Here is a 25,042-nt window from a genome sequence, read left to right as displayed (position 1 = left end):
GAGAATAGGAGGAAGAATAGTGAGGGGAGACTTTGTTTCCAAAAATATATATATACTCACTGATATGAGTAGGACACTTCCTGTTCTAGTATGGGCCTGAGGAGGTGAACCAGAACTCTAATCTCAGCTTCCTCATCTCCCCATGGAGATAAGAGTACCTGTTGCAACCTTTCCACATGATGCAAAAAGATGACTAGATCAGTGTTTGAGAACCAGTTTGAGCTCTTTGTTAGAAGGACATCAGGTTTATAGCCAGCAAGGTGTGAAACTGGATGTTCAGGTGAGTAATTACAGGGAGCCATACAGTTTTCAAAGGCAGGGTCAAAACTCTTTGTACCTCAGATATTGCAATAATTGGGAAGAAGACATCTTAATGTTAACAACTCCTGACTTAATTAAAAGCTTGGAATTCCTTAACATACTTCTACTGATATAACATACTAACATCAAATTTGACAAATCCCTTTTTGGTCAGATAGAATAAGCACACAGGTGTCTAAGATAAGCTAAAAGGAAAGGGAAAAAAAACCCTAAAATTCTAAATTTATAAATTTATATTTAATGTAAATAGGTACTCTTGAAGATCATCAGCAGTATACTGAAACTAAAACAATCAATGGGAGAGGAGCAGCGGGGAACACAACTGATGAAAAGACAGAACAAATAGGAAGTTTCAAAGGTGAAACTGAAGAGAGGAAATGACTCAGCCACAGTTCCAGGAGGGAGTTCCAGTTAGGTGAGTTGTAGGTGATGACATGACCTGGGAAAGCTCATTACATACAAAGGACAAGATTCCAGGAGCTCACCGCAGAGTGTCCTCAGGAGTCATGGACACAATGTACAATGACAATAATGTAAAAAAATTCTCCTCACATTGGAGAAAATCTTGGTATCTTTCTCTTTTAATACTCAGGGTAAAGTCAACTATAAAAAAACAAAAACAAAATAAAAAAAGAACTCAGAGCAGTTTTGGCTACTGAACCTTAAATAGCTGATATAATGGTAGCAAAAACTAATACTACAAAATAGTTGAGGTGAAGGAAAAATATGCCTATTAGTCTAGTCTAAATTTCAGTTATTCATCATTTTGGGGAGACTGCACTATCCCCGACCTGGGGAGTACAGTTGCAAATCAGAGGGGCATGGGTCCTATCCCTCTAACAGGCTGCGGCTGCAGAAACATGGCTGTGATCTGGGTAGAACATGGCCAAGGACTGAATTATTGGCATTTATAAAACCATGGTGAAAGTGAGTGCAGACATGTTCAACTGGAATTCTTCAAATTCGGAGTACTTCAAATTTTTTTAAAAAGATTTTTATTTATTTATTTGAAAGAGAGAGAGCTCAAGCAGTGGGGACTGGCAGGCAGAGGGAGAGGGAAAAGTGGGCTCCTTCCTGGGCAGGGAGACTGATGTGAGGCTTGATCCCAAGACCCTAGGATCATGACCCCAGCCGAAGGCAGAGGCTCAACTGACTGAGTCACCAAGGCGGCCAGGGAGCACTTCATATTTTATCTTATTATTTTATGATTTTTTTTTAAGGTTTTATTTATTTGAGAGAGAGAGAATGAGAGAGAACTAGCATGGGGAGGGGGGTCAGAGGGAGAAGCAGACTCCCTGCTCAGTGGACAGCCATATGCAGGACTCAGTCCTGGGACTCCAGGATCATGACCTGAGCTGAAGGCTGTCGCTTATCCAACCAAGCCACCCAGGTGCCCCAGCACTTCATATTTTAAAACTAATCTAATTCAGGGATCTAGAAAGCCTTCTGGTAGAAGTAATACTCAAACTAAGTTTTGACTGAAGAAGGGAAGGGAAGCCAATGGGGTACAGCACGTGTTAAATTCTCATGAAATGAAACAGTATTATGCTCTTGAGGAGCCAAAATCAGTGCAGCTTGCCTGGAGAGGAGTGCCATGATGGTATGATGGTAGACTAAGCAATAGGAAGGATCTAGAATTTGAAGTATCTTTATATGCCATGCTAAAATTTGGGTTTTATTCTAAATCCGGTGACCACCAAAATATTTTTTTAAAGAGTAATTTATTGGAGAGAGAGAAAGAGAGAGAAAGAGCATGCACAGTGGGAGGGGGAGAGGAGAGACAATCTCCAGGGGACTCTGCAAAGTGCAGAGCCCCACATGGGCTCAATTTCATGACCCTGAGATCATGACCTGAACCCAAACCAAGACTCCAGTGCTTAAATGACTGGGCCACCCAGGCACCCCATCACTAAAATATTTTAAGCAAGGAACAATAGAATCAGATCTGTCTTTTGGAGATCACTGAGGCATCAGTGGTAGGTAAGGGAAAAAGTAAGGTGGGAAGACTTAAACTAACACAAGAAGAAAGGTAATGGAATAGATACGATACAGATAAGGAAAGAAATGAAGTATGTACTGAGAAAGGGACTGGATGTGGGGATGAGTGAAAGGAAGGTACTACAATGACTGCCAGCCCTCAAGTTTGAATGTAGTGCCACCTAATAAGATAGGTAATAGAAGAGAAACAGACTTGTTTTTTTGAAGGTGTGTGGGGAAGAAAATGGAAGGATTATCAATCTAGTTTTACTTGAGCTTGAGGTACCAGTGGGAAATTTAAGTACACGTTATTCTTTTGATGCCAACATAACAGAGATTACATCTGCTCAAACATGTTTCTTGGAGACATATTTTAGAACATTTTATGTGATATGAGGCTCCTTAAAAAGGAAGAGGACTAAATAAGCAAGTTGTATGCTGGTCACTATAAAATAGAAAAATAGTACTTAGCAATATGGAGAAACAGTTCCTAATAATATGTAACCTAAGACCTCATTTCATTTACAAATAAAATATGGTAGCATTGGTAACAAGTCCAATCTGCTCTTCATTAGACATAAGAATAGAAAAGCAGACATGATAAAATAAGATGTACTATTTTTATCTTTTTGAAATTATACCTTGAGCGGTCTTGTATATTACATAATGGTAGTAGAGAAGGAAAAAAATTAATGCAATCAATTTTATGTGCAATTTTCCTGGGTAGCTAATTATTGAAGCTTTTGCCCCTTATTATATTGTTCAATATTTTTTGTCCTATTTTTAAAACAAGTGGTTATTAGCTATATTAATTTTCTTTAGAATCGTACCAGTTCATTAAGGATGTTTTCTGGCAACCTAAGCACACAGAAACACTACGGTACTTAAAAGATTAAGCGTGACTTTTCGGTGTATATTATATTCATTCAAACATCATTTAATGACCTAGGAAAACATCTTTGCAGCTGTTCATCAGGATTTTACGTTGTATTCACGGCGTGAATCAAAAGATTCTGCTGACTCCCTATTTGTCAGCCCATTTATTCTGAAGCACCTAATTGTTAGTCTAAGAAGTCTCCTTCAAAGTTATGTTTCTCTTCACACCATCGTCAGGATCTCAAGTTTTTCCCCCTCCCTTCTCCCAAAGGAAAAAATGGAAACATTCACTCCTGCTTCACCCCCCGCCCCCACCCCAACCAACTCACACCAGAATAGTAAAAAAAGGGGGTAGCAAAGTGGAACAAGTTGCGACCGGCGACCGGGAGCACAGACACCAACGTCCGGAAGGATCTGGGCAATTTGCCGAAAGAGGGCACCCCCCCCCCCAACGCCCAAGCCTCAATAATTGACTGGTGCTAAGAAACCAGCGAAAGAGCGAGTGACAACCAGAGAAAGAGGCCCGACCCTCTGGGACATCCTGAAACACGCAAGGAATGCGAAAGAAACGGCAGGAATCCAGGACCGGCGGCGGCTGGCCGGAGCGCCCAGCCAGGTGAAAACAGCTTTTCTAAGGCACGCAGGCTGCTGAGACTCTTGGGTGGGGAACGACGTTCGCGACGTTGGTAATTGAGCAAGGGAAACTGATGGTTGGGAGCACGAGCCCCACCGGCTCCCCAAAGTTAAGAGTCTCGGTGGACCACCGTCCAGTAACCGCAGCGAGACCCCCGGAGCAAGACGGAAGGAGGGCCTGGGGGCGGGGCCAGAGCTCCTACCCCGCCTCAAGCGCCCTCACTGGGTCCTCAGTACGCCTGCGTGTGGTGAGGCCGCACTCTATTTGGCTGCTAGGCTTGCGGCGGCAGCGGCGTTCTCTACCCGGCATGCTGCGCGGGAGTGACGGCCCTACGTCTATCCCCTTCCCAACCCTGCCCCCTCTTCCCCCTACCGCCACGGCCCCCCCTTTCCCTAAAGTGAGTGAGTGAGACGGGCAGATGGAGGAGGGACTGTAATGGCGGCGGCCGGCAGCTCCCTGCTCTGACCCACGGCAAGCATACAGCAACGACCCCCTCCTCGCCCCTTTCTCAGGCGGCCTCCGCCCCGCGGCCAGCGCGGGGCCACCCTCCCCGGCCCTTCCCCCAGCCGTCGGCTTCTCGCCCTGCGCCCCGGCCGGGGCCCCACACACAATGGACGAGCTCGCCGGAGGCGGTGGTGGAGGCCCGGGGATGGCAGCCCCTCCAAGGCAGCAGCAGGGACCTGGGGGGAACATGAGCCCTTCGCCAGGGGGAAATGGAGCGGCGGGCGGTGGGGGTCCTCCAGCCGCCGAGGGTGCGGGCTCCGCGGCAGGCCCGGAGCTGTCCCGGCCGCAGCAGTACACTATCCCGGGGATCCTGCACTACATCCAGCACGAGTGGGCTCGGTTCGAGATGGAGCGGGCGCACTGGGAGGTGGAGCGGGCCGAACTGCAGGTACCTTGCTGGGGTCGGTGTGCGGGACGGCTGCGGCGGCGGGGTTCCCGGCTTGGGGGGTGGGGCCGGGACTCCCCTCTGTCGGAGCCCCGGGCCTTGAGGGTTGAGGGGAACCTACCTGTGCAGCTCGGGGGGCGATAGTCCTGCCTACGGTTCTGGCGACGGCTCTTCCGAGAGTCCCCCTCCCCCTTTTCCGCAGAAGCTTGTTCCCCAACCCTTACTAGCTGCGCGGTGCGGGCTTCCTTGGGGCAGCCATTTTGACTTTTAGTATGGCGTCTGCGGGGGCTCCTCTGGAGGCGGCCTGCCGGGCCTCCGGGGCTTGGGGCTAAACTCTTCTCTGTGGGAGAGTCCGGCGTGGGGTTATTGGGCATCAAGCTTGCTTTTGATTGTGCCTGTTGCGACGGAGAGCCCGAGGAGAGGGTCTGGGATGGGCATTTTATTATCTTTTCCTTCATCACCCCCCCCATCCGATTTGGCATTTTTGGCCCCCTCTCTCGGAGTTGGTATGCACTTGCCCCTTGACAGCCACGCTTCTTTCCAGGGCTGCTACCAAGCATAATGTCTTGCTGCTCTCTTGAGAAGTTTTCATTTCCTACCGCCAACTTTCAGTACCTTATTACCTGGGATGCTGCCTTACTCACTTAGGTTCTCTTTCAGTTAGTTCTCCCTAAGCGACTGACTCATGAGTACTTCTCTAAATTGAAATTTTCCTTTTAGAGTACTCGTCACCGGGCCTCTAGCCCTTTCTTTACTTGTAAAAAGCCGAACCAGAGTATCTGTGCTGTGTTTATGAAACGACTGAGGAAAGATTCAATATTAGCTTGAAGTAAAACGTACTTGTCTCACGTTACTGACTCACGCAGGGGAAGCAAAGTTAAATATGCTCAGAACCCTTCATAATTGGTCCTTACTTGATCTTTTTAAGGTGAAGCTTTGATAGGCTGGTTTACCTAACTTTTGGAAGGTGTTGGTAGTTGAAGAACTTATGTCTTGGATTTCAGAATCACTACATCTTTTTAAGAGGATTGTTCAACTCTTGGGTATTTGTGTTTATTTTTAAAACCCTTTCCAGGGCAAATTTAGGCTTAGAAGAAAAGAGCATGCAATCAAGTAGTGTTGCACCTGTTCTTCAGACTGCTATATATTTAGAATGTAAGCAGTAGTGTTCGCTGATATATTATGTCATATATGCCTACAGTGAGTAGTTAGGAAAATACAGTGTTGCAAGAAGGATGATTGGATTAATTTAGAAAGGGTGTCTCGGAACAAATATATATCCTTTAGTTTAATTTTGAATTAGTAAACTTTTATTTGATTCTATAAAGTTGGTGAAGCTAAACGTTTAAAGAAAGTAAGGATGTTTATATATCTTGACACTTTATCAAGGCTTTTAAAAATTAATTATAAATTAACACCTGTTAGTCAATTCAATGTTTTAGAATTGTGCTTTGATATACTATTGGACTTTATTTATTTAACTTAAAAAAAAAAACCCAAAACCTAGCTTATTTATTTGAGAGAGAGTGAGAGAGAAAGAGAGCATGAGCAGGGAAGAGGGAGAGGGAGCAGCAGACGTCCCTTTGAGCAAAGGAGCCGGATGTGGGACTTGATCCCAGAACTCTGGGATCATGACCTGAGCCAAAGGCAGACGGTCAACTGCCTGAGCCACACAGATGCCTCACTATTGAACTTCAAAAAATATAACTTTCAAAAAGCTTGTATTCCAGTTTTCTGTTGTTTCTTTTAACTTGTGCATAGTCTGGTTTAAAATATGTGGGATTTATAGAGTTCTCTTGATAAATCCTTTTTATTACACTGTGTTGCAAACAATATTCTGTGTGAATGAAGATAGTAAGACAGTTATTTTTTTTAAATTGCATTTACAAATGTACTGAGTCTTGGACTCACTAAATAATACCCCACCAGTCCTTGGATATAGTGTTTAGGACCTTTGCACCATTGTATGAAAGGTTGGATTTTATTTTTTTCCTACCGTAGGGGATGAGACGCTTATTTTGCCCTGTAAGCACCTGAAAGCTTGGTTTTACATTTTGTAGGTTAACAATGCGTTAGTCATTTATAAGCTTCACTAAATGTCTGAGAAAATGTCTTACTTCTGTCTAAATTAAAATATATACATTATTGAGGTCTATATGACTGCCTTAGCCCCTTCTTTCCCTTTTAGTTCTCCTCTCTGCCAGTAACAGTGAAATATTTTAAGGACTATTCCTTTTCTTATTTGCTTTCCAGTTAATCTGCTCTTGGCATATTAGTTCTGATAAAGCCTTCTGAGTTTTTTTGTTTATTTTTTTTTATTTTTTTTTTATTTATTTTTTTTTTTTTAAAGATTTTTTTATTTATTTGTTATAGAGAGAGAGACAGATACAGAGCACAAGCACAGGCAGACAGAGTGGCAGGCTAGAGGCAGAGGGAGAAGCAGGCTCCCTGCCGAGCAAGGAGCCCGATGTGGGACTCGATCCCAGGACGCTGGGATCATGACCTGAGCCGAAGGCAGCCGCTTAACCAACTGAGCCACCCAGGCGTCCCTTTTTGTTTATTTTTAACAAGTGTTTCTAGACTCTTACTTTTTGCGAGGGATTTTTATTATTTCACGCTGATTTTTTTGAAGTGGAATGTTCATGATTCTGTATGTTTTCTACATATTTCTCTAAAATGTTTTATTGGGTTACTTAGTTAATAGGGTTTCAGGTTTTTTTCTGGAATACTAATTTGCTTTAGTTACCTTCAATCTTAAATAAGATTGCTTGTAAGATGCACCTTTAAAAATCATGTGTCAAAGGGTGTCAGAGGGTGCCTGGCTGGCTCAGTTGGTAAAGCTTGCAGCTCTTGATCTCCAGGTTGTAAGTTCCAGCCCCATATTGGGTGTAGAGATTATTTAAAACAATAAAATTTTAAGGAAAATATATTGGTCAAATAAAAAATGGATTAGGGTTTAGTGTTAGTGGATTTTAACTGTAAACTTAAACTTATTTTTAAGAATGATAACAAATAAGAGAGTTTAAATATTATTTTATACAGCCTTGGCTCGCTGTTGATGTGTAGATGAACAGTGACTCAAAAATATTCAATAATAGAATTATTCAATAATGAATATGAAGAGGTTAGGATATACCCAATTTTGATGTAAAATTTCAATATGGAATCCAACTTTCCCTGGCTTTGGAAAGGATTTCGTTAAAAAAAAATTTTTTTTTTTAAATAGGCTTTATACCCAGCTTGGGGCTTGAACTCATGACTCTGAGATCAAGAGTTCCATGTTCTACCAACTAAGCCACCCAGGTGCCCCTGGAAAGGATTTTATTTTATTTATTTATTTTTAAAAAGATTGTATTTATTTATTTGACACAGAGATCACAAGTAGGCAGAGAGGCAAGCAGACAGAGGGGGGAAGCAGGCTCGCTGCTGAGCAGAGAGCCCAGTGCCCAGCTCCATCCCAGGACCCTGAGACTGACCTGAGCTGAAGGCAGAGGCTTGACCCATTGAGCCACTGAGCCACTTAACCCACTGAGGGGCGCCTGGAAAGGATTTTACTTTATTTATTTATTTATTTATTTATTTAAAGATTTCATTTATTTGACAGAGAGAGATCACAAGTAAGCAGAGAGGCAGGCAGAGAGGGAGGGGGATGCTGGCTTCCCATTTGCAGAGAGCCCGATCCCAGGACCCTGAGATCGTGAGCTGAGCTGAAGGCAGTGGCTTAACCCACTGAGCCATCCAGGTGCCCCTGGAAAGGATTTTAAATTGGAATTTTGCAGTATGGTTCTGTTCTCTGTAAAAGGAATTTTGATTAACGGTCTGTCTTGCAAACTTGGAATTAAACCAGAGTATCATGTCTTAATGCTCTTTTATCTTCATGACGTTAACTTACCTGGGACTCAGATAAAGCTTTAGTAGTAAGACTCTTCTAAATGAAAATTCCTAAATGAAAATGTGAACTAGAATCACTTGTTGTTGTTACTGTTTTTTTAGGATTTTATTTATTCACTTGACAGAGGGAGACACAACCAGAGAGGGAACACAAGCAGGAGAAGTGGGAAAGGGAGAAGCTGAGCAGAGAGCTCAATGCGGGGCTCGATCTTAGGACCCTGGGTTCATGACCTGAGCCTAAAGCAAACACTTAATGTCCGAGCCACCCAGCTGCCCTCAGAATCACTTGTAAAACTTGTAAAAATATGCAGGCCTCTACCTCATCCTCCAGAGATTTGGATTAATTTGGTTTAGGACTTAGAAAAATTGGACTGTTTATGGGTTTTGGCAATTCACGTTATATAAAAATTATAACTGCCATTTAAAAAGCACTACAACCTTATGAGGTAGGTATTTCTATTTTGCAGATGAGGAGATAAACTTAGGTGAAATAACTGCCAATGTCACTCACCTATGAAGTGTTAGAGTTGAGATTTGAACCCCAGTTTGTCTGAATCCAAAGTTCGTGGTCTTATTACCGTTCTTGTAACCATTGTATTATATTGTTGTCTTACCATTTTTTATAGAAATGGAATCCGACTTATAATTCTTCGTCTGCCATTATGTGGCACACTAGTATGTTTCAACAAAGTTTTATTGAACCCCCCCATAATGTGTCAGGTCTAATTTATGTATATTGCAAAAATGTCCTTATATTTTTCTCTGTAGTGGTATGCACTTAGGATATACACAGAATTCTTGCTTGTCAACTATAAAAATATGACATAGATATTACATAGAAAATGTAGTATAGGAGTTTGTATTCTAAAAGTATTAATTGAACAAATGTAAAAAAAATATTTTTTAAGATATTTATTTATTTATTTATTTGACAGAGATCACAAGTAGGCAGAGAGGCAGGCAGAGAGAGAGGGGAAGCAGGCTCCCCGCTGAGCAGAGAGCTCCATGCCTGGCGCAGGACCCTGAGATCATGACCTGAGCCGAAGTTAGAGGCTTTACCCACTGAGCCACCCAGGCGTCCCAACAAATGTAAAAATTTTAACTAGTGTTTGTGTTTGTACACTCTGGCATACTGATTTGTTGTATCTTGACAGATGTTGCCACCTAAAGACCTTAATAGATAATTTGTTTAAGCATTACTTGATTTCTTCATTTTTTTAAAAAGATTTTATTTTTTTATTTGACAGAAATCACAAGTAAGCAGAGTGAGAGAGAGAGAGAGAGAAGGGGAAGCAAGCTCCCTGCTGAGCAGATTGCGATGAGGGGCTTGATCCCAGAATCCTGGGATCCTGACCCTAGCTGAAGGCAGAGGCTTTAACCCACTGAGCCAGCCAGGTGCCCCTGATTTCGTCATTTTTTTTTTTTTTTTAAAGATTTTATTTATTTATTTGACAGAGATTCCAAGTAGGCAGAGAGGCAGGCAGAGTGAGAGGGAAGCAGGCTTCTTGCTGAGCAGAGAGCCCGATGCGGGACTCGATCCCAGGACCCTGAGATCATGACCTGAGCCGAAAGCAGTGGCTTAACCCACTGAGCCACCCGGGTGCCCTGATTTCTTCATTTTTAAAAGAGAAAAACTGACAGCTTATTCTGCACTATTATAACATTTTTCTGAATCTACTATGAAAATACAAAAAGAAGAACAGTATGGTAATTTTTTGTAAAGGTACTCCCTTTATTCTGACAGTTTTTGCCTTCATAAATTTTGCTGTTATGCACTTCCCTATTTCAAATGATAGTTGACAGCTGAGGGGGGGGAAACTTTATTTGACAGAATTAAAGAGACTACAGCCTTATGTCATTTTCTCTATTTCTTTTTGAAGTCCTTGCAAACCAAACCTCTAGGGACTACTAATCTGGAATTCTTCTTTTTACTCCTTTACTCTGCATGATAGTTTACCTTTTTACCCTACTTTCTCCTTAAACACATTTGAACACCTTGTAGGATATTGTTTTTTCTGATGATGGTTGGCCCCCAAATTGCCAATCCTTTGGCTTTTTTTTTTTTTTTAAGATTTTATTTATTTATTTGAGAGAGAGCGTGTACGAGCAGGGGGAGGGGCAGAGGGAGAAGCAGACTCCCCAATGAGTTGGAGCCTGAGCCATGGGGCTCCCAGACCCTGGGATCATGACCTGAGCCCAAGACAGAAGCTTAAATGACTGAGCCACCCAGGCACCCCATCCTGGCTTTTTTACGGACTTTTAGGCACTTAACCAGTACTTTCTGCTATTAACTATTTTTTCTTCAAAATCCTTTTCTTTGGCTTCCACTGTGTAATCCCCTAGTTTCCCTTGGTCCACTTAACACTTTTCTTCATGTTTCCTCTTCTTTGTTCCCAGTTGCTATTCCCTGGGACTCTTGTTCTTCTAATGTATTAACTGTATGTTTCATTTGAAATCAGATTTTCAGCTACCACTTAGGTCTTTTTTTTTTTTTAAATTAAAAAAATTTGGGGGTGTTTGCCTGGGTAGCTCAGTCGTTAAGCATCTGCCTTCAGCTCAGGTGCCCCACATCTGGCTCCCTGCTCATCTCTCTCTCCCACTCCCCCTGCTTGTGTTCCCTCTCTCACTGTCTCTTTCCCTCTCTGTCAAAAAAGAAAAAAAAAATTAGGAGAGGGAGGGGAGCAGGGCAGAGGGAGAGAGAATCGAAAGCAGGGTCCATGGCCATCTCACAACCTTGAGATGATGACCTGAGCCAACATGGAGAGTTCAGTGCTTAACCCGTGCTTAACCTGCTCAGCCACCCAGGCTCCCCACCACTTAGGTCCTAATACCTAATATTTTTTGGTTACTGCTGTCTAAGTATTCCAGTGCTTCAGTATTAACTCCTTAAATTCTAAAAACAACCCAGTGAGGTTGGCACAGTTGGTTTATTTTTTTTTTTGGCTTTTGGGGGTTTTTTTGGGTGGGTATTAGAATGTTGGGGCCCAGAGATTATATAATTGGCCCAAGATTGTGCAACTGGCGGGCAGCAGAGCTGCGATTTAAACCTGGACAGGTTGCCTTTAGAAGCCATGTACTTACCATTACTAGATTTTGGTTATCAAATGTCTCTAATTTTCTAATTTTCTGTTTAACTTTTTACTTTTAATTCAGTACATTCATTATTCAGTTAATCTCACATGCTTGCTTCTTCCCCCACAAAATATACTTAACCTACTTATTCTTCTTTTTCCCTGATACTGTTAAGGTTTATCACAATCCTTCCCATTATTAGATGCTAGAGATATTAGTGGGTCTTACCCCTATATATTGAGTCTAAGTTTTATCGATTCTAGTATAATTATTCAGTGAATGTATTTGAGTGTTACTTTGTGCTAGGCACTGGTACATAATGATCTATGAACTAAGGACCTTGCCCTCATGGAGCTTGTAGTCTAGAAGTAATAGAATGTGGTAAATCAGAAATTAGCTAGATAAATGGTGAGAAAATAAATGGTAATAGGAAACCTATGTAGATAACAGATTTTCAGATAAATAGGTAATATTTGTTGAGCAATTTCTATATGCCAAGAATTTAAATTCTTACTATGTTTAGCTCATCTAATTCTCATAAAGCCCCGGGAGGTAAGAATACTCTTAGATCTGAAGTATGAATACCTTATCATAGGTATTGCAATTAGAAGATACAGCATTAGCAGAAGTTCTAAAGGAGGAAAGAACTTTGTTGGAATATGTGAACTGGACTACAGTGATTCAAGGGGCTGTCAAATATAGATAACAGCCTCAGTATGCTAAAATATATATACATATTTTTAAAGTTTATTTATTTATTTTGGGAGAGACAGTCTCAAGCAGACACCATGCTGAACACAAAACTTAATGCAGGGCTCAATCCCATGACCTTAGATCATGATCCAAGCTGAAACCAAGAAGTTGGACACCCAACCAACATCGCCACCCAGGCGCCCTTAAAATATATTTTAATTCAGTGATTAATATTTTGGGATATAGTCTGAAAGCTGTGAAGACTCTTTTAGTTTAAAAAAAAATGAGTGAGTAAAAAATTTTGCATAGAGTGTCCCTGAAGCCTGGTAACCAATGACCTCAGGAAATCACCCTGATTTAATTTATGTTTTTCATTTCTTTACTACCGCAGTTTTTTTCAGGGAGCTTCTGTCTGAATTCTCTGGAATAATCTAACAGTTTCCATCCATCCATACAGCTGTCTTAACACTTTATTCTCTATATTGTAAATATGATTGTGTTGAGTATACCCTTTATTTTTTTATTATGGAGAGTTTTAAATATATACAAAAATATTACAGTATCTGTGACCTACAAGCTTGTCATTCATCTTAAGGAGCTCATGACTTTTTTTTTTTTTATATTACTTATACTTCTGTCCGCTCCTTCCCTATCTGTTCTGTTGAAGCAAATCTCAGTCATGTAATTTTATCCATGAGTATTTCAGTATAGATCTAAAAGATAAGGACTTTAAAGATAACTAAACACCATTATTTGGTTGGAAACCTTCCCATCTTTTCCTTGCCCCCCTTTTTAAGAAATGGTCTTTGGGGATACTTGGGTGGCTCAGTAGGTTAAGCGCCTGCCTTCAACTCAGGTCATGATCTCACGGTACTTGGATCAAGCCCCATGTCAGACTCTGCTCGGTAGGGAATCTGATTCTCCCTCTCATGCAGATTATCTGCTCGGTGGGGAGTCTCATTCTCCCTCTCACTCTCCCTTTGTGCTTGTTCTCAAATAAATGAGAAAAATCCTTAAAAAAAAAAATCAGATCTTTGGTCCTATAAAGGTTTCCAGAGTTCTGCATTTTGCAGAGTCCTTTTCTATAGTTTAATGTATTCTGTTTTGTTTATTTTTCCTATAACTTGGTTAGTTGGATTCGGGGTCTTGATCAGAATTGGTATATTTTCTTATTGGGTGTGAGGATGAGAAAGAGCAAGACTTTTCACATGTGTTGAGTATTCCCATGAGAAGGCCCAGACAGTTGATTTTGCCTTGTGATGTTAGCAAGCTGTTGTTGTTTGCTCAGGCACATTGTTTCATTAGGGCCATCCTTAGTTTTTTTAAAAAAAACTTGTTAAGAAATTGAGAGATAATTCACGTAACATAAAATGCACCCTTTATGGAGTGTTCATTTATGTGGGTTTTAGTATATGTTATGTGGTGTATACTGTGTTGTGTAGTCATCATCAGCGTCTTATTTCAGAATATTTTCATCACTGCACAAGGAAACCACCTACTAGCAGTCCCAATCTCCCCATCAACCCCCCCACCCCACCACCACCACCCATTCCTTGACAACCACTACTTTCTGTCTCTATAGGTTTGCCTATTCTGGACATTGCATATAAGTGGACTCATATGATATATATGGCTTTTTGTGACTTTTACTTAAAATAACGTTTTTGAAAGGTTCGTGTTTTAACATTTGGCAGAACTTTATTCCTTTTTATGGTTGAGTAATACTTGGTTGTATGGATATTCCAAATTTTGTCCATCAGTTGGTGGACACTTGGGTGTTCTGTACTTTTTGACTATTATGAATAATGCTGCTGTTACCATTTGTGCACAAGTTTTTATGTGAACTTAGGTTTTCTACTCTCTTGGGTATATACCTAGTAGTGGCATTTCTGGATCATGTTCAGCTTTTTGAGGAATTTTATGTTCAACTTTTCCAGGAACTACCAAGCTGTTTTCCTAAGTGACTGCACCATTTTACTTTCCCACCAGCAATGCAGGAGGGTTCCACCCTTACTTTTTTTTTTTTTTTAACTTTGAATTATGTTTTTATTATTAAAATTTTTTTACAAAATGCTTTTTCTTTGAATTTATTTAATTTTCTTCTGATTTCAAATCACATTTTCTCCCTCTGTCTTCTCTCTCGTTGACTTCTTTTTTTTTTTTTTTTTTAAAGATTTTATTTATTTGAGGGACGCCTGGGTGGCTCAGTTGGTTGGACGACTGCCTTCGGCTCGGGTCATGATCCCGGAGTCCCGGGATCGAGTCCCGCATCAGGCTCCCAGCTCCATGGGGAGTCTGCTTCTCTCTCTGACCTTCTCCTCGCTCATGCTCTCTCTCACTGTCTCTCTCTCAAGTAAATAAATAAAATCTTAAAAAAAAAAAAAGATTTTATTTATTTGAGAGAGAGAGAGAGAGAACGAGAAGGGGGGAGGGTCAGAGGGAGAAGCAGGGTCTGCTCTGCCAGGAGCTTGATGTGGGTCTCAGTCCTGGGACTCTGGGAATCTGGGATCATGACCTGAGCTGAAGGTAGACACTTAACTGACGGAGCCACGCAAACACCCCTCTCATTGACTGTTTCTTAGAGCAATTTAGGTTTACAGCAAAATAGAGGAGAAGATACAGGCACTTCCCACATAACCTCTCCTCCACCATCAGTAGCCCCACTAGTTTCGTGTATTTGTTATGACTAATACCAACATTGACCCATTATTATCAACAAGAGCCCATAGTTTTCATTAGGGTTCACCCATTGTCTGGTATGTTTTTTTTTGTTGTTGTTGTTTTTTAAGATTTTATTTATTTATTTGAGAGAGAGCATGAGCAGTGGGAGGGGCAAAGGAAGAAGGAGACTCCCCACTGATCAGGGAGCCCCACGCTGGTCTTAAACCTGAGACTCCAGGGTCACGACCTGAGTGAAAGGCAGATGCTTAACTGACTGAGCCACCCAGTCACCCCTGTTCTTTGGTTTTTGACAAAAGTACAAGGACTTGTATCTACCTTTATAGTATGCAGAATTTTTTTACTGCTCTAAAAATGTCCTGTGTTCTACATTTTTCTTCCTCTTTCTCCCCAAACCCTAGGCATCTAGTGCTCTTTCACTCTCCTCCATAGTTTTGCCTTCTCCAGAATGTCAGATTTCACTTAGCAGTGTTCATTTAAGGTTCCTTCTTAAAAGTCTTTTTTTGTGGCTTGGTCTTTTTATTTATTTATTTATTTATTTAAATTAAAAAAATTTTTTTTTTAAAGATTTTATTTATTTATTTGACAGAGAGAAATCACAAGTAGATGAAGAGGCAGGCAGAGAGAGAGAGAGAGAGAGGGAAGCAGGCTCCCTGCTGAGCAGAGAGCCCGACGCGGGACTCGATCCCAGGACCCTGAGATCATGACCTGAGCTGAAGGCAGCGGCTTAACCCACTGAGCCACCCAGGCGCCCCTGGCTTGGTCTTTTTAGTGCTGAATAATATTCCATTGTATATATGTATTACAGTTTATTTTTCCACCTTTTTAAAAATGATTTTATTTTTCACTAATTTCTCCACCCAGCATGGGGCTTGAACTTAAAACCCCAAGATCAGGAGTCACATGGTCCACTGACTGAGACAGCCAGGTGCCCCTGTGTCCACCTATTGAAGGATGTCATAGCTTCCAAGATTTGGCAATTATGAATACACATTCATGTGCAGATTTTTGTGTGGACATAAGTTTTCAAGGATTTAGGTAAATCCCAGAGAGCTTACTTGCTGGATTGTATAATAACGGTACATTTAGTTTTTTAAAAAACTGTCAGTCTTTCACAGTGCTATACCTTTTTTGCATTCCCACCAACAATGACTGAGAATTCTTGTGCCACATCCTTGTCAGCATTTGATGCTGTCAATGTTTTGGGTTTTAGCCATTCTAATAGGTTGTAGTGGTATCTTGCTTTAATTTGCAATCCCTTAATGAACATCTTTTTATAGATTTATTTGCCACTGTGTATCTTCTTTGGTGAGGTGTTTGCTCAGATCTTTTTTTGCCTGTTTTAAAATTGTATTCTCTGTTCTCTTCCTCTTGACATTTTCTTTATTTTTGAATGGAATGATATTGGGCCATTGAGTAATTGTTCAGTAAATGGCAGCCATTTACTGCCTACTTGTGATCTGTCAAATAAATAAATAAATAAAATCTTTAAAAAAAATTCTTAGTAGGTAATTTCAGACTTGTTAAAATAAGTAATGCATGGTTCAGAATTAAGTCTTGTATTTACAAGAAGCCTGTCCACCGTTGAACACTTACTGTTTACCTTAAAATGTTCTTTAATGGCTTAGTCTGAAGGAATAATTGTGTTGCTGATTTTTTTAGATTTTATATATTTATTATTAGGAGGGAGAGCGAGCATGCGCATGAGGGAGCAGGGGATGATGCAGAGGGAGAAACAGACACCCTACTGAGCAGGGAGCCCGAGGTGGGACCCCAAGATCATGGCCTTAGCCAAAGGCACACACTTAACCGACTGAGTCAGCCAGGCATTCCCGGGAATGACTAATTGTAATATCACTTTGCCTCTGGCTTTACAGCCACCAAAGGCAATGATTAAGTTTATTTTATCTGGTGATACTTGTAAAGTCTCTAATTGTAAGATAGTGAGTCCTGTGGTGGCTCCCAAACCTAGTTAATGATCATAATCATCTGGGATGCTTTAAAAATACAGATTCCCATATTCTGTCCCTTGTCGTTGTGATTACGGAGTATGAGGTGGGATCTTTTGCTTTTAAAATGTATACCTGGTAATTCTGATTATGAGCTGGGTTTAGGAACCAGTATGATCAAAGGTTATTAATGATTTGGTATAATCCATTTCTCTAACCGCTTTCCCTTCAAAATCTTCATTCTTCTATTGCTATTTTATGCATTTATGAATTTATTTATTTTTTAACATTTTCTTCGTTTATTTGACAGAGAGAGAGAGAGAGAGCGAGCCCCCGTGTAAGCATACACAAGCAGGCTTCCCACAGAGCAGGAAGCCCAATTTGGGGTTTGATCCCAGGACGCTGGGATCATGACCTGAGCTGAAGGCAGACGCTTATCTGATGTCAGAGCCACCCAGGCGCCCCTCCTATTGATATTTTAAACTTTAGCAATATGTCACTCTCCAGGACTTGGACTGTGTATAGTTACACTGTTTCACTTTTATTTTTTATTGTATTATTTTCACTTTTCTGCTTTGCAGTACATTGAAGCCATTCCTTAACAGCAATTTACTGATTCTGAATATGCTATGAATTATTGTTGGATTTGATGGAAACATACTGTGGTGTTTGATTACATAGATGAAAGCTCTACATGACCATAAAAAAACTATGAATAATAATATCTGCTAACATTTAATCAGTTTTCTGAGTGCTAGGAAGCATTCTAACTCTCATACCATGCCATAGGTGTAGTTACTTCCATTTTATAGAGAGGGAAACATGGGCAATAGATTAAATAATTTGGTCAACATAAAACAATAGGTAGTGAAGTCAGGAGCTAAGTTACCTTTGAGCAATGTGTTGTACTGTTTTAAGTTAATACCAGTACTTCATGTTCATTTGGACCACCTGAGTGGTACGGAATTGTAAACAAATGACTAATGGATAGGCTTAGTGTGACAAGATATAAAAAATTATAACTGAAGCTGTTAGAAATTTGTAGTGAAATTTTGAAATTTTGGATCATCTTCAGATAGACTTTGTAAAAAGGTTTTTAAAATTCCTTTTTAAAAAAAATTTTTTTAGAGATTTTATTTATTTATTCAACAGAGATAGCACAAGTAGAGCAGCAGGTAGAGGGAGCGGGGGAAGCAGGCGCTCCACTGAGCAGGGAGCCGCATATGGGGCTCCATCCCAGGACCTTGGGATCATGACCTGAGCTGAAGGCAGACACTTAACTGAGCCGCCCAGGTGCCCTGGTTTGTAAAATTCTTATTAAGCAATTTCAGAGGGCCTGGGTGGCTAAGTGGTTGAGTCTGCTTCCTCCTCTCTCTCTCTCTCTGCCTGCCTCTCTGCCTACTTGTGATCTCTCTCTGTCAAAAAAAAAAAACTTTTGTTTTGTGATTGCATTTAGTTTTAATTTATTTTGTAAGTTTTTACGTTAGTTTTCAATGTTTACTATAGAAATAATGAATTTTTATGAAAATCAAGCTACAGGAGTGTCAAAGATAGTGACTTTTTCACTAATTTTCTCTTCCAGTTACAAAACTGCTGTCTTTTGGGTGTGTATCATTTCAGAACTTTGCCTTTTTTTTTTTTCTTTTTAAGATTTTATTTATTTATTTGACAGAGAGAAATCACAAGCAGACGGAGAGGCAGGCAGAGAGAGAGAGAGGGAAGCAGGCTCCCCGCTGAGCAGAGAGCCCGATGCGGGACTCGATCCCACGACCCTGAGATCATGACCCAAGCTGAAGGCAGCGGCCCAACCCACTGAGCCACCCAGGCGCCCCGCCTTTTTTTTTTTTTTTTTTTTAAAGATTTTTAAAGTAATCTCTACACCCAAGTAGGGCTCAGACTTACAACCCTGAGAACAAGAGTCACATGCTCTACTGACTGAGCCATCCAGGTGCCCCCAGAATTTTTCAACATGTGCAACATATAAAACAGTGATTCTTACCTGGGGGCAGTTTTGCTCCCATGGGACATTTGGCAGTGTCTGGAGACATTTTTGGTTATCACAACCAGAGAGGAGGTTGTTACTGACATTTAGTGGATAGAGGTCAAGGATGTTGTTAAACATGGACAAGACAGTAGTCCTCTACCCCCCAAATAAAAAAATTATCCAGTCCATATGTTAGTAATGCTGAGGTTGGAAGCTGATACCCAGCTAACTGTGTGTATGTGTAATTTATATAGTTCATTTATCATTCATGTTCAGTGTCTAGAAAAACTTCTGGTAGTTATATAATTGTTGAGTGATGATATTAATAAAATAAATTTTTACTAAAATTTATTATAAACTTTGTACCATTTCAATGTATATAAATCTGCCTAAATTTTTTTTAAGAGTTTATTTATTTATTTGACAGAGATCACAAGTAGGCAGAGAGGCAAGCAAAGAGAGAGGAAGGGAAGCAGGCTCCCTGCTGAGCAGAGAGCCCCATGCGGGGCTTGATCCCAGGATCCTGGGATCATGACTTGAGCCAAAGGCAGAGGCTTTAACCCACTGAGCCACCCAGGCACCCCTGCCTAATTTCTTAATAGCATGAAATGTTATGTTTATGAAACATTGTCATTTCTCCAGTTGATTTTGCTGAGAAACACACAAAATACTAGAATGCTTATGACCAGAGTAGTTAGGTCTCTACCCATCCTGTCTTTCTACTCCAGCAACCACTATCAACTCTTCTGATATTTACTACTACCTTTTTAAAAATAATAGAACTGTGGGGTTCCTGGGTGGCTCAGTGGGTTAAGCCTCTGTCTTTGGCTCAGGTCATGGTCTCAAGGTCCTGAGATCAAGGCCCGCATTGGGCTCTCTGCTCAGTGGGGAGCCTGCTTCTCACTCTCTCTGCCTACTTGTGATCTCTCTCTCTGTCAAATAAATAAAATCTTTTTTTTTTTTTAAGATTTTATTTATTTATTTGACAGAGAGAGAGAGGAAGGGAAGCAGGCTCCCCGCTGAACAGAGAGCCGGATGCGGGGCTCAATACCAGGACCCTGAGATCATGACCCGACTGAGGGCAGCGGCTTAATCCACTGAGCCATCCAGGTGCCCCAAATGAATAAAATCTTAAAAAAAAAAAAAAAAAAAGAAAGAAAGAAAAGAAATAGACAGCTATGGTCCCTGACAATATTTTATATTATCTTTTAACTTATCACATCCCTTCTATCTCCTTTCACCATATTTCATTGTAATAAAATTAGTTAAATCACTAGATTTTATGTTATTATTACTATAATAATAATGAATAATAAATTGTTAATCAAGTGAATACTATGAATACTTTCCCTTCTCTGTACATTTTGTTTTTCTTGCAGTTATTTGCCTCCTCTTTTTATGTACTTCATTTTCTATGTACTTACTGCTGTTTTTCCAGAAGGTCTTGGAAAGCTACCTGGGTTTTCAAACTCAGACCATCATACAGCCTACCAGTTGTGCCCCTTAGAGAAAGGATGGGGAAGGACTTGAGCCCCTTTGCTCTAATCTAGACTTGCTCTTTTTTTTTTATTTTTTATTTATTTTTTTTTAAAGATTTTATTTATTTATTTGACAGAGAGAAATCACAAGTAGATGAAGAGGCAGGCAGAGAGAGAGAGAGAGGGAAGCAGGCTCCCTGCTGAGCAGAGAGCCGGATGCGGGACTCGATCCCAGGACCCTGAGATCATGACCTGAGCCGAAGGCAGCGGCTTAACCCACTGAGCCACCCAGGTGCCCCTAGACTTGCTCTTAAGACTTGTTACGGAGTGCTTATTCTGAAGCTTCTGTGGGCTGTTGTATTTGTTACAAAGTTACTATTCTGAAACTTTTGTCCACTGTTCTCCAGTTGGGAGTTTCCTTTTGCCTCCCCCAACTCCTTTTTTCCTAATTACCATTCAGAAAGCTCTTTTCTTGGCTTAAGTTCTTGCTTTTGCAAAAATGTTCTCTGATTTCTTCTTTAGAAAAGTTACATAGTATATAAATTTTAGGGACCTATCTCTTAAAAATGTCATGCTTCATTGATAGTTTGACTCAAAGTAAGTTTCTGTCAACATTTTGAAGGTATTTTCTTGTCTTTGAACTTTCAGTGTTGCTTTTGAAGAATTTGTTGCTGTTCTTAATCTGGATTTTTTATGCAGGATTTGAAAGTTTTTCTAGGTATCTTTGGTTTATCCTAGAATTAAAGTTCATGAAAGTGCATAGTGTGTCAGGCACTAAGAGAATTCTTTCACTCCATCGTCAAGTATTTCTCAATAGAGGGCACTGTAGACATTTAGGTAGTTACTGTTTTTGTGTTAGACTATATTGTGCTTGTAGGGATTTGAGCGCCATGACACCCAGATACTGAATGCCAGTATAACCCATTAGTTATTAGGACTAGAATTGTTCTCTGACATTTTCAAACACCCTCCTAGGGGGCAGCAGTACTAATCTTTTTTGAGAAGTGTTACTGTAGTCCCAAGTCATCGGAGCACATTTTCTGTTGATGATGGACGTGCTGACTTAAAATTTTTCTTCTGTCTCCTATTTTTCTTTTCCTTTTGGTCTATTTTCTGGGAGATTTTCTTCAACTATATTTTTCAGTCCTGTTATCTTAAATTTTTAAGAAGCATTTTCTTGTTTGATTTTTTTTTTTTTTAACTTTAAAGAGAGAGACCACAAGTTGGTGGGAGCAGCAGGCAGAGGGAGAAGCATGCTCCCTGCTGAGCAAGGAGTGCTTTGTAGGACTTGATCCCAGGACCATGGGATCATGACCTGAGCCAAAGGTAGACTCTTAACCAGCCGAGCCACCCAGGCGTCTCTGAATTTTTTTTAAAAGATTTTATTTATTTGAGAGAGAGAGAGAGATTGAGAGAATGAATAGGAAGAGGGGCCTGAGGGAGAAGCTGACTGCATGCAGAGCAAGGAGCCTTATGTGGACTCAGTCCCAGGATGCTGGGATCATGACCTGAGCCAAATGCAGATGCTTAACCGACTGAGCCACCCAGGTACCCTTGTTTGAATTTTTTAAAAGAGTGATATTTTGTTTTTGTTTAATGGATTTTTTTTTTTTAGCATAGTGGAGTTTCTGTTTTTTGAAGTTTTCTTTGCCTAAATTGACAGTGTCCTCCAAATTTCTTTCTTTTGCTTCTCCCCGTTATTTCCTTGCTTTCCTCAAATACTGGTGACCATTAGGACTATTTGTGTATGCTTAAGAGTGAGATACTATAAGGCTAGATGGTAGCTATGAGATTTTTTAACCCTTAAAGCTTATTTTTATTACCATTCTTTAGAAAGGCCTTAAAGTCATTGATAGTGGCTTTTAATCTCTTTTATCCTTCCCGTAACTTTGTTTTCTTAAATCTTTAATTGTTTATAATTCATTCTCTGAGCTTATAATTCTGACTTCTCCAGATAACTTCCTGTGTAGTCTTCTAATGGTCTCAGATGTCCATCATTGTAATCTTCTGAAATTTTAGCTATGTAAAAGTAGAATTTATCATTCTTGTGCTGTATTCTGGTGAGCCTATCTGTAGGATAATATTCCATCTTTCCTGAAATTTTTGGAGCCTCATTTTCTTTCGGTCTTCTATCAGTTCTTTACAGAATTCTTTTATTATATCCTGTAGTTTCCATTATTATATGGTCACTTTCTACCTACTTTTTTTTTTTTTTTAAGATTTATTTATTTGACAGAGATCACAAGTAGGCAGAGAGGCAGGCAGAGGGTGAGGGGAATCAGGCTCAGTGCTGAGCAGAGACCCCCCCCCAAGGTGGGGCTTGATCCTAGGACCCTGGAATCATGACCTGAGCAAAAGGCAGAGGCTTTAACCCACTGAGCCACCCAAGTGCCCTTATTTTTTATTTTTTTTAAAGATTTTTCCTTATCTTTTTGAGAGTACCAGCAGGATAAGGGTCAGAGGGACAAGCAGACTCCCTGCTGAGCAGGGAGCTTGATGCAGGACTTGATCCTAGATTGTGGGATTATTACCTGAGCCAAAGGCAGACGGATTCACCCACTGAGCCACCCACTCTCCACTCCCTAGATTTTTATTATTTCCACTTTACCAGCCTTGCATAAACTTGAGGTCCTTGACTTTCCTTTAGTTATTCCTTTAGCCATACTGTATCTTTCTTGTTTGTCATGTCTTTGTTCTCTGTATTGTTGTTTTGACTGTTCCTGGTGTCCTTAAATCCTAGTTTGCATACTAGGTTCAATTCGTTTGTTTGTTTAAGATTTTATTTATTTGTTTGACAGAGGAATAACAGGAGAGCACAGACAGGGCAAACGGCAGAGGCAGAGGAGAAGCGGGCTCCCTGATCACAGGGCCCCAAGAACATGACCTGAGCCAAAGGCAAACACTTAACAATTGAGCCACCCAGGCACCCAGTTCAGTTTATTTTTTAAAGTCCTCTTCTCAGAGCCAGTGGGTATCTCAAAGCTTCAGCTTCTGTTGTGCTGTCTGGTATAAACAAACGTATGGCATGGAGTACAGATGATTTAAATTCAGCATTTAAAAAAGTGTTTTTTTTCTTTAAAGGTAACAGTGTATTTTGTGCTTTAATACATAATATACTATACTAAAATTTACTTTTTCCTCCCAGTTTTATTTAAAGATGGATTTATTTCTTTTAGAGAGAGGGAGTGCGTGTGTGAGTGGAGGGGCCGAGGGAGAGGAGGAGAGAGAATCTCAAGCAGACTCCATGCTGAGTGTAGAGCCCCACTGGGAACTTGATCTCCTGACCTTGAGAACATGACCTCAGCTGAAACCAAGAGTCAGATGCTCAATTGACTGAGCCACCCAGGCACCCCACTCTCTGATTTTAAAAATTGTGATAAAATGCAAATACAGAGTTTATCATCTTAGCTGTTTTTATGTATACATTTTAGTATTGCCAGCCATCACCACAGTCCATCTCTAGAACTCTTTTCATCTTGTAAAACTGAAACTGTACCCATTAAATGATAACTGCCCATTCCCCATCCCTGCAGTCTCTGTAACGTAGCTTTCTACCTTCCCATTTAGTGAATTTGACTATTATACGTATGTCATGTAAGTGGAATCATTTAGTATTTATTTCTTTGTGATTGCTTTATTTTACTTAGCATTATGTCCTCAGGGTTCATCCATGTAGCAGATGTCAAAATTTCCTTCTGTTTTAAGGCTGAATAATATATTCCATTGTATATATATGTCACAGTTTGTTTATCCATTTATCTGTTGATGAATACTGGGTTGCATTTACCTTTTAGCTACTGCAAATGATGCTGCTGAAACATAAGTGTACTAAAATACATCTTCAGAACTCAGCTTTCGTTTTGTATAACTGATATTTACTTGTTAATAAAATTGATAAATTCAGGGTTGCCTGTGGTTAAGTATCTACTTTTGGCTCAGGTCATGATCCCGGAGGTCCTGGGATCAAGTCCCACATTGGGCTGCTTGCTCAGCAGGGAGTCTGCTTCTCTCTCCCCCTGCTGCTCCCTCTGCTTGTGTGTTTTTTTTTTCTCTCTCTCTCTGTCAAATAAAAAAATAAAATCTTAAAAAAATTGATAAATTCAATACTTGTAGGTTGTAGACTTTTTCATTTGATATAGTGTTCTTTTCAAAATCTGAATTCAAGACATTTACCTTGTATTGATCTTTTTTAAAGGTTGAAGTTTTTTTAAGTTGTAAGACTGCATGAATTTTTGTGAACAGTTTTACATGAAATCACGTGACTGCTGATTTAAGGCAACAGTGCCCAATCAAACGTATCAGAATTTGAATCTCATACAGAAATTTTCAACGGAAGCATGCCAGGCAGCGAGTTACTGTCTGGAAATCTTCAGCTTTTCTACCTTCCTTTATAACTCAGCAGATGTCTTTACCTCCTACTTAACAGAGAAAATAGAAACCCATCAGATGGGAAGTTCTTTATATTCCTGCTACCAAGTCTGCAAATTGTACATGTGAACACATAACCCTTCCTCTTAGGCTGCTCTTAAAAAATGGGAGACATTTCTTATAAGGCTTATTTCTATTGATTGTTCATTTATTTATTCACTCATTGGCTAT

The 25,042-nt window shown here is 40.3% G+C and overlaps 2 protein-coding genes across 8 annotated transcripts in view; one reads left to right on the top strand and one right to left on the bottom strand.

Annotated features, from left to right (window-relative positions):
- Positions 1-5,358, bottom strand: part of AP4S1 (adaptor related protein complex 4 subunit sigma 1) — a 55,707-nt gene extending 50,349 nt beyond the window's left edge. For 2 of the 5 annotated variants that reach the window (XR_004285414.1, XM_032341490.1), the window contains exon 1: positions 4,819-5,358. Coding sequence is in view for 1 of the 5 variants with exons in the window: in XM_032341490.1 (XP_032197381.1) it covers positions 4,819-5,257 (439 nt within the window). In the remaining 4 variants the exon portion in view is untranslated. The remainder of the gene's footprint in view (positions 1-4,818) is intronic. The other 3 variants (XM_032341495.1, XM_032341496.1, XM_032341491.1) reach the window with 2 other exon arrangements.
- Positions 4,134-25,042, top strand: part of STRN3 (striatin 3) — a 114,087-nt gene continuing 93,178 nt past the window's right edge. The window contains exon 1 of one of the 3 annotated variants that reach the window (XM_032341481.1): positions 4,134-4,700. In XM_032341481.1, the coding sequence (XP_032197372.1) occupies positions 4,419-4,700 (282 nt within the window). In that variant the 5' untranslated portion in view covers positions 4,134-4,418. The remainder of the gene's footprint in view (positions 4,701-25,042) is intronic. The other 2 variants (XM_032341479.1, XM_032341480.1) reach the window with 2 other exon arrangements.

This window comes from Mustela erminea, chromosome 5, assembly GCF_009829155.1.
Source record: "Mustela erminea isolate mMusErm1 chromosome 5, mMusErm1.Pri, whole genome shotgun sequence".
In the NCBI taxonomy this organism is placed as follows: Eukaryota; Metazoa; Chordata; class Mammalia; order Carnivora; family Mustelidae; genus Mustela; species Mustela erminea.
The sequence above is the reverse complement of the archived record's forward strand: the minus strand, read 5'-3'. Positions and strand labels throughout refer to the sequence as shown.